The 13,102-nt window shown below is 45.8% G+C and overlaps 1 protein-coding gene across 1 annotated transcript; it reads left to right on the top strand.

Moving 5' to 3' along the window:
• The first annotated feature begins 7,798 nt into the window (after positions 1 to 7,798).
• MAGEL2 (MAGE family member L2) lies at positions 7,799 to 11,974 on the top strand. The gene has a single exon (XM_032342268.1). It carries the CDS (start codon positions 7,959 to 7,961, stop codon positions 11,517 to 11,519), a length of 3,561 nt encoding a protein of 1,186 aa, XP_032198159.1. The 5' UTR covers positions 7,799 to 7,958; the 3' UTR covers positions 11,520 to 11,974.
• Positions 11,975 to 13,102: the final 1,128 nt, after the last annotated feature.

Below are 13,102 nucleotides of genomic sequence, written 5' to 3'. Positions count from 1 at the left end.
CGGTCCCAGAGTCCTGGGATCGAGTCCCACATCAGGCTCCCAGCTCCATGGGGAGTCTGCTTCTCCCTCTGACCTTCTCACCTCTCATGTTCTCTCTCACTGTCTCTCTCTCAAATAAATAAATGAAATCTTTTTTAAAAAATCACAACTATTTAAAAAAAAAGTCAGTGTTTGTAGGGACTTGGAGGAGTGAGGTTGAACAGGCAGAGCATAGAGGATTTTTCCGGTGGTGAAATTATTCTGTATGATGTTATAATTGTGGATACATGTCATATACATTTGTCAAAACACACAGATAACACAATTCTAGCAGGGAACCCTAATGTAAACTATAGACTTCAGATAATAATGATGTGTCAATGTAGGTGCATGGATTGTAACAAATGTACTGCTCAGGTGTAAGATACTGATAGAAGGGAAAATTTTGAATGTATGTATGGTAGAGGCATAAGATACATAGGAACTCTTAATTCTTCCTCTCATTTTTTTTGTAAACCTACAACTGGTCTAAAACATAGCCTATTAATAAACACACATTCAAAAACACAAAAAACGCGGGGTGCCTGGGTGCCTCAGTTGGTTAAGCGTCTGTTTTAAGCTGGAGTTATGAACCTGGAGTCCTGGGATGGAGTCCCATGTTGGGCTCCCTGTTCAGTGGGCATCTGCTTCTGCCTCTGCCCCTCACCTCACTTTCTGCTCTCTCACACTCTTTCTTTCTCTCAAATAAATAGTCTTAAAACACACACACGCACGTGCGTGTGCGCATGCACACACACACACACACACACACACACACACACACACACAATAATACACTCCCCACCACTGGGTTACCTAAAATCAAAATTGTCAATTACATCAATTTTGGCAAGGACATGGAGCACCTAGCACTCTCATTCGTTGCTAATAAGACTGTAAAATTGTATTGTCACCATTTCACGTCCACTAGAATGACCAAAATCAAAAAGACTGACAACACAACAATTTGTAAGCCTGTTGAGCACCTGAAATTCTCATATATTTTGCTAGAATGTAAAATGATCTAACTCAACTACAGAGAACTGTTGCAGCTTCTTATAAAGATAAGCACAGATCTTAACTATGGAGAACAAACTGATAGTTACCGGAGGGGAGGTGGGAGGGGGAAATGGGTGAAATAGGTGATAGGGATGAAGGAGTGCACTTGTCGTGATGAGCACTGGATAAGTATGAGTTGTTGAATCACTATATTGTACACCTGAAACTAATACAACATTGTACATTAACTATACTGGAATTTTTTTTTTAAGTAAAGCACTGTTTTCCCTTCCTTCCCCTATTGCCCCATGTGCTGAAGAGGGGGAGATCAGAGAGGGAGTCAAACCATGACAGACTATGGACGCCAGGAAACAACCTGAGGGTTTCAGAGAGGAGGAGGATGGGAGCATGGAGTAGCCGGGTGATGGGTGTTAGGGAGGGCACGTGTTGTGATGAGCACTAGGTATTATAGGCAACTAATGAGTCATTAAACACCACATCAAAAACTAATGATGCACAGTATGGTAGTTAACAACATATAAAAAATCTATAAAATAAAATTATCATATGGTTTCACTCACTTGTGGAGCATAAGGAATAACATGGAGAACCATAGAAGAGGAAAGGGAAAGTAAAGTAGGGTAAATCAGAGGGGGAGACAATGCATGAGAGACTGTGGACTATGAGAAACAAACTGAGTGTTTTGGAGGGGAGGGGGATGGGGGTTGGGAAGATGTGGTGGACCATGAGAGACTATGGACTCTGAAAAACAATCTGAGGGTTTTGAAGGGGCGAGGGGTGGGAGGTCGGGGTACCAGGTGGTGGGTATTATAGAGTGCACGGATTGCATGGAGCACTGGATGTGGTGCAAAAATAATGAATACTGTTATACTGAAAATAAAAAATAAATTAAAAAAAAATAAACCCTAAAAAAAAAAAATAGGGCACATATTGCATGGAGCACTGGGTGTGGTGCATAAACAATGAATATTGGAACACTACATAACACTACATCAAAAACTAATGATGTACTGTATGGTCACTAACATAACATGATAGTAAATAAACAAACAAATAAATCATATAGCAAACCTCCTATGCACCCCAAAACATGAATGAATATATATATATATTCGAATATATATATTCATTAATGTTTCATTCATTCATTCATTCAAATATATTCATATCTATATGAATATATATATTCAAATGCTGACTCCACACAAAAAAAAGTATATATACTATACATATTTCACTTATATGATATCGAGAACAGGTGAAACTGATATAAGGCAAGAGAAATCAGAATGTGGTTGCCTCTTCAACCTCAGCCACAGTAACTTCTTCCTAGAAACATCGCCAAAGGCAAGGGATGCAAGGGCAAATATTAGCTATTGGGACTTCATCAAGAAAAAACAAAACAAAATTTTGCACAACAATGGAAACAGTCAACAAAACCAAAAGACAACTGACAGAATGAGAGAAGACATTTGCAAATGCCATATCAGATAAAGCGTTAGTATCCAAAATCTATAAAGAACTTACCAAACTCAACACCCAAAGAACAAATCCAATCAATAAATGGACAGAAGACATGAACAGACATTTCTGTAAAGAGGACATTGAAATGGCCAACAGACTCACATGAAAAAGTGTTCAACATCACTCAGCATCAGGGAAATACAAATCAAAACCACAGTGAGGTACCACCTCACACTAGTCAGAATGGCTAAAATTAATAAATCAGGAAATGACAGATGTTGGTGAGGATGCAGAGAAAGGGGAACCCTCCAACACTGTTGGTGGGAATGCAAGCTGATGCAGCCACTCTAGGAAACAGTATGGAGGTTCCTCAAGAAGTTGAAAATAGAGCTACGCTACAACCCAGCAATCGCACTAGTGGGCATTTACCCTAAAGATACAAATGTAGTGATCCAAAGGGATACATTCACCCGAATGTTTATAGCACCAATGTCCACAATAGCCAAACTATGGAAAGAACCTAAATGTCCAACAACAGATGAATGGCTAAAAAAGAGGTGGTATATATATACGATGGAATATTATGCAGCAATCAAAAAATGAAATCTTGCCATTTGCATAACATAGATGGAACTAGAGGGTATTACACTAAGCCAACGAAGTAAATCTGAAAAAGACAATTACCATATGATCTCTCTCATATGAGGAATTTGAGAGGCAGGTTGGCGGGTCATGGGATAGGAAGGGATAGGGAGGTAAAAAATGAAACATGATGGGACCTGGGAGGGAGAAAAACCATAAGAGACTTTTTTTTTAAGATTTTATTTATTTATTTGACAGAGAGATATCACAAGTAGGCAGAGAGACAGGCAGAGAGAGGGAGGGAAGCAGGCTCCCTGCTGAGCAGGGAGCCCAATGAGGGGCTCAATCCCAGGACCCTGAGATCATGACCTGAGCCGAAGGCAGAGGCTTAACCCACTGAGCCACCCAGGTGCCGCCATAAGAGGACTCTTAATCTCAGGAAATAAACTGAGGGTTGCTGAAGGGAGGGGGGGTGTGGGATGGGTTGGGTTATGGACATTGGGGAGGGTATGTGCTATGGTGAGTGCTGTGAATTGTGTAAGACAGATGATTCACAGACCTGTACACCTGAAGCAAATAATACATTATATGTTAATAAAATTTTAAAAAGAGTGATTGCCTTTGGACATAGAGGATTTGACTGAGAAAAGGCACATTGAACCTTTATTTGATAAATAAAATGTTACTTATTTTGTTTTGAGAGATGGCTACTCCATGAAAAAGCTCACTAAACAGACTACTGTAAATCTAAGCATTTTGTTTTATATTAATTAAATCTAAAGCTAAAAAATATTTTGGAAAAAATATTTTGGCAGCATTGTTGTAATGGTGAGGAATGTTGGCTTTTGGCAACTAATATAGATCAGGCTTTAATTCCAGATTTGGAAATACATTGCCAGATCTGTGACAAGTTAATTACCATCCTAAGCATCAACTTCTTGATGTGTTAAATGGGGCCAAACACCTGTGGATTTTGTGAGGATTATACCGTATCTATAAAAATTTTAGAATGGTATTTGACCACATAATAGGCATTCAATTAATAGTAGTAATGCTATTTTAATGAATTCCTTGTAATTCTTCCATCAAATGCCTTGTACTTCTGATACATCCTATACTTTTTTTTTTCTTTTAGGGCTTAGTCTGTCTATTTGGAGAAACTCATGAATCTCTCCCACAGCTTTCAGTTGTTTTTTTTTTTTTTTTCCTTTTCCTTGCTACTGCCAGCATTACACCCCCACCCCCTCCCATGTTTCAAGCACAAGTGACTACTCAGTTATTTGCATCAACTATGACCAATATGAATTTTATACAATGCAAACAGTAAAACTTTGCACTAAAAATTGCACTAAAAATACCATGTCAATATCTGTATACACATACAGTATAAGTTTGGTTTTAGATTTTCCTCTGCAGCACTACTCACATCAGAGTGCTAGGCACATACTGAATCCTTAATAAAAGGCATTTCATAAATAAACTATTTTAGACTTTTTGAAAATCGTAACTGATTATTTTACCCACTTATAAATATTTAACAGTTATATGGGAGTGAAAGGTATGTAGTTGTTATTCTAATCTTACACTTTTATTATTTTTAGTGGCCATTCAGGATGAACAGGATATATAAACGAGTGAATAAAACAAAGTTCCAGCCGGCATGGAGTCTCCATTCTTATGCTAAATTGGATAGTAAACAAATATAAAAAATTAATATACATGCCTCAATGATTTTCCTACTTCTATTTGTCTATTCTCAGTTCTCCTTCCCCCAATTTTTAAAATTACTTTTGTTATCCTTTCATTATATATTTGCGAAAATACTGAAGATCTGAGGTGCCTGGGTGGCTCAGTAGTTTGGGCATCTGCCTTCAGCTCAGGTCATGATCCCAGGGTCCTGGGATAAGCCCCATGTCAGGCTCCCTGCTCACTGGGGAGCCTGCTTCTCCCTCTCCCTTCATTGCTTGTTCTCTCTCTCTCAAATAAATAAATAAAATCTTCAAAAAAATACAGAAAATCTTTTATATTAGAAGACAGACCCCTACATCCCTTGGAATTTTTATATATATTTGACTTTTGCTTTCTATTCACCTTGGGTTTTTAAGTTGTTTCATGGAGAAGCAAGGAAAGAAAAGTTTGGCAAGTCTTGGTTCAGAGGCATAGAAGTGGAAGGGCATACACACAGAAGGGTGGTATGACTTCAAGAAGTTCAAAAATCCCATAAGGAGAAGGCAGATTTGGGGAGACCTATTTAAACTTTATAGTCCAAATTCCCCACTGTACTCAGGACAGCTTTGAGTTTCCCTGTTATTAAAGCAGTCAATCTTTGCAAAGTAGTTATATGTTACTTGATTTTCCCACATGTATTTGATGTTGGAGTAGGTAATTTGTAAATAGCTAGGTTTTCAAGTAGCCTGTGTCTGAGAGCACTGATTGTATAAAATAGGAAAGTTTTCCAGGGAAGAATAAACCCATTTCATCTAGGGTTCCTAGTCCCACCAGAATCACTAAATGCTTATATCCAAGTTTTTCTCTATAAATTAAACAATGCTCCCAATGAATCACACAGGTGCTAAAGTAAAAGTTGACTACTTTCCATCCTGAATGATGCTAATTTTTTTTTTAATTCCCGATACTTCCTTTTTTGTTTCTGTATCATCACCTTTGGGCATAAATCGGGCCTCCTTTTACATAATGAACTTAGTGGGAGTTGACATTGGGTGGCGATGCTATTCATTGCCACCCAATGTCACTGGGGACAGTTGGAACCTACTAGTAGCCATTTATTGCGTAGGATGACTCACCTGATGGTGGATTGAAGGTTAAATATGTCATAATAATAAAAAAGAAATGGTTAGTAAAAGAACTTAATCTCTCAGAAAACTACATTTTAATTAGAGGAGAAGCAAGTATGTCTTATTGAGGGTAGAAATGCCATAGGCTGAAAAATAAACTCAATTTCTCAAAGCCAACCATAGCCAGTAACTGCCATGTGTCGGGATTGGTGATCCAGGAACACCAAGGTTATATGCCCAGAGTAAGTCCTTCTAAGGTGTTTGTAAACCCCTACCAAATTGAGAAGTCCTATATGAAATATTAATGCACAAGAGGGACTTGGAAGCCATGAAGCATGGTGGTCTCCATTCAGTAGTAGCAGTTCTGTGGGTATATAGGGTATATATATATATATGTGGGTGTATATGTGATATATACCCATCAGGAAAGAGATGTTTGTATTTGAAAAGGAAGGTGTTCCTAGGAATAATAACTGATTCTTCACCTCTTCAGTTGCCAGAAAATAAAACACTGAAACCTCATTCTGGAATTATTCCTCATTATTTAAAGCGATAATTACCTTAAGAATGAATTTGTGTCTTGACTGGAATTCATAAATTACCAAATTTGATGAACATCGGATAAGGATACCTCAGGAAGAGTAGGGTATGGCCTTCACATTCTCTTCTGCCCCCTTGTGGTATCTTTCATCATATCTTTCTGGACTCTTGCCCTAGGTGAAAACAGTCTCTTCTAAACTAAACATTATTATTTAGTGTTTTGACTATTTCCAGAAAACTGTCCAGCTAGAAGTGAGACTGTCACGTCCTTTCAACATAAAGTAGTATAGGGTTAACCAATCATTTTTATGTCTTCTGCCCTACCTGCATATATATAGATAGATAGATAATTTTTAAACTGATTTTGCTCAAGATTTCCCTGAAATCTCACATTTTATTCTTCATCTGTTTTCCCTATATAATAATCTTAGATCTATTTATTCACTCATTTTATTTTTTATAGTGCATTTTTGGCTTTCATTTTTATGATTTCTTTCCTGCTCTGTAACTGATGAACAGCACTAAGAAACCCACCTTGTTCCTTCATCCCAGCTACTTCACAGGAAATTTTCCTGGTACTAAAAATGCTGTCTTCCATTGATACCTGGAGCATCTGAATTTCCATGATTTCTTTCTTTCTCTCTGTAGTCTTTGCCATCCGTTTTCTCTGCCTGTATCTAAAAATGTCTGTATTCTTCAAGACATATCTCAGGAGTTTCACTCTTAACACTTCTCCTGCAAACACATTCACTCCCACAGTTAAGGAGTACCTTAACTCTCAGTTCAGTTTTCTTTTGAATCCCAAACCATCATACAAGACGGTCTAGAGAGCATCTCCCTTTGGCAGTCCCAAAGGACTGCAAATGTCCATGTCCTAATCAATACTCATAAATCTCTCTTGCTATGTGCCTCCCACTGTGTCCCTAAGAGAATCAACCACACTACCAATTCCCCACTTTCCCAGGACAGACTTATACATCTTTTCCATCCGTTTTACATTAAATTATAATAGTAGCCTGCTATGATTCCTAAATCTCTCAAATACATAGATTCACTTCTTTTATTCTCCGACTCCGATTTTGCTGTATCTGAGCTCAGACCACACCATCTCCCCCCTCATGGATGCCTTCCATGTAACCAGTGGTCTGTTCCTACTCTATACTGCAGAACTGTGATTTCTAAAACATAGATCTGTTCCTGTCACTCCTCTGTGAAAACTCATCCATGATAAGTCTCACCAGGCTGCATTTGGGGACTGGACAGAGTGAGAAGGGATCTTGTGTCAGCCAGGATTTCTGGTAGACGCCCCTATGCACTATCCACTTGTGGTGGTCGGGGGCGGGGAAGGGGCGGGATTGAGCCCCCTTCCCCCCTCCTCCTTACTGCGGAAAGCTGCAGAGCTAAGGGCACTTACTTCCTATTCACCAGTCAGCAGGGAGGGATCCTCTGATCAGCCACGTAGGCATTCTCTTCTCTCTGGAGGAAAAGGCCCAGCAGCTGTCGGAGGAAAAGGCCCACCAGCTGTCAGAGCAAAGGGACATGTCGCAGCTAAGTAAGAATTTGGGTGATTCGAGTCCCCCGGCCGAGGCCCCTAAGCCTCCGGTCTATAGCCGCCCTACGGTTCTGATGCGGGCCCCGCCCGCCTCCTCTCGGGCTCCGCCAGTCCCCTGGGATCCACCTCCGATTGATTTGCAGGCTTCACTGGCCGCTTGGCAGGCACCTCAGCCTGCTTGGGAGGCCCCACAGGGCCAGCCGCCTACCCCAGTGGCTCCGATGGCCCAACCTCCTGCCCTGGGGGGCCCGATGGTCCAGGCTCCCCCTCTGGGAGGCCCGATGGGCAAGCCTCCGACTCCCGGAGTCCTGATGATCCATCCTCCCCCTCCGGGAGCCCCGATGGCCCAGCCTCCGACTCCGGGAGTCCTGATGATGCATCCTTCAGCTCCCGGAGCCCCAATGGCCCATCCTCCACCCCCGGGGACCCCGATGGCCCATCCTCCCCCTCCGGGGACCCCGATGGCCCATCCTCCTCCTCCGGGGACCCCGATGGCCCATCCTCCCCCTCCGGGGACCCCAATGGTGCATCCTCCCCCTCCGGGGACACCGATGGCGCATCCTCCCCCTCCGGGGACACCGATGGCTCACCCTCCCCCTCCGGGGACACCGATGGCCCATCCTCCCCCTCCGGGGACCCCGATGGCCCAGCCTCCGACTCCGGGAGTCCTGATGGCCCAGCCTCTGACTCCGGGAGTCCTGATGGTCCAGCCGCCTGCTCCGGGAGCTCCGATGGCCCAGCCTCCGCCCCCAGGAGCCTTGATGACCCAGCCTCCGCCTCCGGGAGCCCCGATGGCCAAGCCTCCTGGTCCCGGCGTCCTGATGATTCATCCTCCAGGTTCGAGAGCTCCAATCACCCAGGCTCCAGCTTCAGGAGCCCCGATGGCACAGCCGGCCGCCCCACCTGCGCAGCCTCTGGCTTCTTGGGCCCCACAGGCTCAGCCTCTGATTCTGCAAATCCAGTCTCAGGTTATAAGGGCTCCTCCGCAGGTTCCCCAGGGCCCGCAGGCCCAGCAGGCACAGCTGGCCACACCCCCGGGCTGGCAGGCCACCTCGCCAGGATGGCAGACCCAGCCGCAAGGCTGGCAAGCCACGCCTCTGGCTTGGCAGGCCACGCAGGTCACCTGGCAGGCTCCGACCATTACCTGGCAGGCACCACCACCCGTGCGCCAGGGCCCACCGCCCATCCGCCCGGGTCCACCACCCATCCGACCTGGCCCCCCGCCGGTGCGCCAGGCCCCGCCCCCGATTCGCCAGGCGCCACCTCTGATACGCCAGGCACCGCCGCCCATCCGGCCTGCCCCACAGGTCCTGGCCACCCCACCACCACTCTGGCAGGCCCTGCCACCCCCGCCGCCTCTGCGGCAGGCTCCGCAGGCTAGGCTGCCCACCCCACAGGTGCGGGCAGCTCCACAGGTGCGGGCAGCGCCGCAGGTGCCCACTGCTCCGCCAGCCACGCAGGTGCCCACGGTGCCTCCCACTGGCCCGCAGGCACCTCAGGCTGTGCTGTCGGCTCCTCTGTCGGCCCCGCAAGCTGTGCACTGCCCACCCATTATCTGGCAGGCCCCCAAAGGCCAAGCCCCAGTGCCACACGAGCTGCCGACGTCGATGGAATTCCAGGAAGTGCAGCAAGCCCAGGCTCTCGCCTGGCAGGCCCCCAAGGCCCCTGGGCAGTTCTGGCAGCCTGTGCCCACCCAGGAGGCCCAGAGGCAGGGCCCACCACTGGTTCAGCTGGAGCAGCCCTTTCAGGGGGTCCCGGCCTCCCAAAAGGCCCTCCAAATCCAGCTACCCACCCAGCAGGCCCAGCCCTCGGGCCCGCAAGCAGAGCTGCCCACCTTGCAACTCCAGCCCTCCTGGCAAGGCTCCCCAACAGCCTTGCAGGGCCAGCCCGGAGCTCCCATAGCGGCAGCAAATTTTCCCGTGGGCTCCGCTAAATCACTGATGACTCCATCGGGAGAATCCCGGGCCTCTTCGATAGAACGCAGGACCTCTTCAAAGGAACGGAGGACCTCTTCAAAGGAACGGAGGGCCCCTTCGAAGGATCGCATGATCTTTGCTGCCACTTTCTGTGCTCCAAAGGCAGTGTCAGCTGCCCGAGCACACCTGCCAACCGCCTGGAAAAACTTGCCTGCCACATCGGAGACCTTCACTGCCACTTCAAGGGTCTTTCCAACTACCTCCCGGTTCCAGCCTGCCTCTTCTAATGCCTTTCAGGGCCCATCTGCCCCCTCTGAGACCCCGAAGTCACTGCCACTTGCTCTGCAGGATCCATTTGCCTGCGTGGAGGCTCTGCCTGCAGCTCCATGGGTTCCACAGCCCAGTGTGAATGCTTCGAAAGCAGCGCAGGCAGTGCCAACCATCCTGATGGCTACGGCAGCTGCCCCGAAGGCAATGGCCACCACTCAAGAGGCCTCGAAGACGTCTGCTGAGCCACCACGTCGCTCTGGCAAAGCCACCCGGAAGAAGAAGCATCTGAATACCGAAGAGGACAGCAGTGGCCATATGCTGGCCCTGCGTGACTGGCAGGCTCCGAGACCCTGGGAAAATCTGAACTTGAATGACTGGGAGGTTGAAAACCCTATCCAGGTCCTGGGTGACTGGGAGGGCCCGAGCACCTCCCGTGGCCTGAGTGGCTGGGAGGGCCCGAGCACCTCCCGCATCCTGAGTGGCTGGGAAGGGCCCAGCACAACTTGGGCTCTGAGTGCCTGGGAGGGCCCAAGCACTTCGAGGGCCCTGGGTCTCTGGGAAAGCCCAGGTAGCCCTCAGCCCCTGATTATCTCTGAGTTCGCCAATCTCTCTCAGGGATTTGGTATCACCCAGAATGACCCCAAGCTGGAGACTCAGCCATTGTCTCCCTTGGATGAGAGAGCAAATGCATTGGTGCAGTTCCTCTTGGTCAAGGACCAAGCCAAGGTGCCCATCAAGCGCTCAGAGATGGTGAAATTCATCATCCGTGAATATAAAGATGAGTGCTTGGATATCATCAACCGTGCCAACAATAAGCTACAGTGTGTTTTCGGTTATCAACTGAAAGAGATTGATCCCGAAAACCACTCTTATATTATCATCAACAAGCTGGGGCACCACAAGGGTGAACCAGTGGCATCCTACTTAGACAGACCCAAGTTAGGCCTCCTGATGGTGGTCCTGAGTCTCATCTTTATGAAAGGCAATTGTGTCAGGGAGGACATGATCTTTAGTTTTCTGTACAGGTTAGGATTGGATGTCCGAGAGACACATGCTCTCTTCGGAAATACAAAGAAGCTCATCACCGAAGTGTTTGTAAGGCAGAAGTACCTAGAGTACAGGCGAATCCCCTATACTGAGCCAGCAGAATATGAGTTCCTCTGGGGGCCCCGAGCATTCCTCGAAACCAGCAAGATGCTTGTTTTGAGGTTTCTGGCCAAGCTCCATAAGAGAGACCCACGGTGCTGGCCTTTGCAGTACTTCGAAGCACTGGCAGAGTGTGAGTCTGAAGATTTGGATGAGGATGAGCCTGGATCCGGTGACAATGCCGGTGACCCCACCAGCAGTTCCCCTCCCCGCTAATGTGGTACTTTCCGCAGATATCTCATTCCTTTGGGTTCCTGGCCAGAGGCCACTGACAGGGTGGGGTGGGGGGGGCGTTTTGTTTCTGGTGTTTATGTTCCAGTTCTATGTGTGTAAGTTTGGATTTAAATTTGGTTCAACTTAGTATCTGCCAAAGCTTTGTACATTTTCATGTGGTGTTGATTTTGATTGGCTACTGTTCTCTTTGGTATTTTGGCATCTGTATTTTTAAGTGAGATCTGTGATTCTCTGTTTTGTGTTATAATTGTTATGTTTTGGTATCAGAGTTGTGCTGGCTTTGTGAAATGAATTGAGAAGCTATCCATCTCATTCTGGTACAGATTATGTAGTATTGAAATAGGCTGTTCTTTGAACATTAAAATGAGTCATCAGTAAAAGCTGTCTGCAGAAAATAAATATCTATATCTATATATATAAATATACTTTCAGCATAACATGAAAGTGTTTGTCTTTATTCTCATTTTTACTCTGGATGATGGGAGCCAAGTTTTACCATGTTCTCAGAATAGACTTAAAACATCAAGATTACTACCAGTGATAGTAGAAACCACGGTAATGAACCTCTCTCAAGGACAGTGCTACATTCGTCCTAACAATGCAGGGATTGTGTTGTATGGTGAAATGTAAGATTTCCTTAATTTAAGAGTAAAACTTCACAAGTCAGTGAAGTAGAATCAGGAGGAGGCTGAATATCTCCTCTGATTTAATCCTCACAATAGTCCTTCAAAGTAGGCATTATTATTCCCATTTTGTAGGTGAGTATCTAAGGCTCCAGTACATTAATTAAATGGCACAAATCAGTAAAACTGCAGTTTGAAGCAGACTTTTCTCCTTAAGGCTACGTGGGAAAGAAGGACCATCTTCTCACAGCACCAGTATCCAGGTTTATTAGCTATGTAGATGAATTTGGCCAGCGGGGGGATTTATGTGGCCCATGGTGGGTATCCAGCAGCAAAGGAGACGTGGGTTTCATCAACACACTGATACTAGGATGGAAATGTTCCCTGAAAAATATTTAGGCTTATAAAAGGAAAAAGGAAACACGAGCCTCCAATGCGGATTGCGGGTGGTGGTGGAGGGAGATACATAACCAGTGACATGGAGGTCTAAGGGGGAAGTTTGTGGTTGGAGTGGGGGGCATAAGCCCAAGCATACAGGGGAAGTCAGCTGATACAATGAGGTTGCTAAATAACTTAGTCAACCTTTGTGTGCAGGGTCTGGTGTGGGAGGGAAGGCAACAGAAGCTACCTGAGTGCTTTGGGGAAAGACACTCATGCACACACCAGAATGGTGAATACAAGCTGAGTTTCCTGAAGTCATGAGTCTCTTCCTCTGTACCAGGATCAGGCACTGATCTTCCTCTGCACAGGATCAGGCCACAACTACCACCCTAAAAGGATCAGGACTCCCACCCTAAAGCGCTCTTCTCTGGGTAAAGATTAAGTTCCAGAAACCAGGTAAATAGCCATAGTGGAATTCTTCTGCCACCTAGTGGCGTACCCCTGGTCCAGTCAGTTATTCCGGCAGCTGCCTACTATATCCCATCCGCCGCAGTGCTTAAA

Source organism: Mustela erminea, chromosome 5, assembly GCF_009829155.1.
Source record: "Mustela erminea isolate mMusErm1 chromosome 5, mMusErm1.Pri, whole genome shotgun sequence".
Taxonomy (NCBI): Eukaryota; Metazoa; Chordata; class Mammalia; order Carnivora; family Mustelidae; genus Mustela; species Mustela erminea.
The sequence above is the reverse complement of the archived record's forward strand: the minus strand, read 5'-3'. Positions and strand labels throughout refer to the sequence as shown.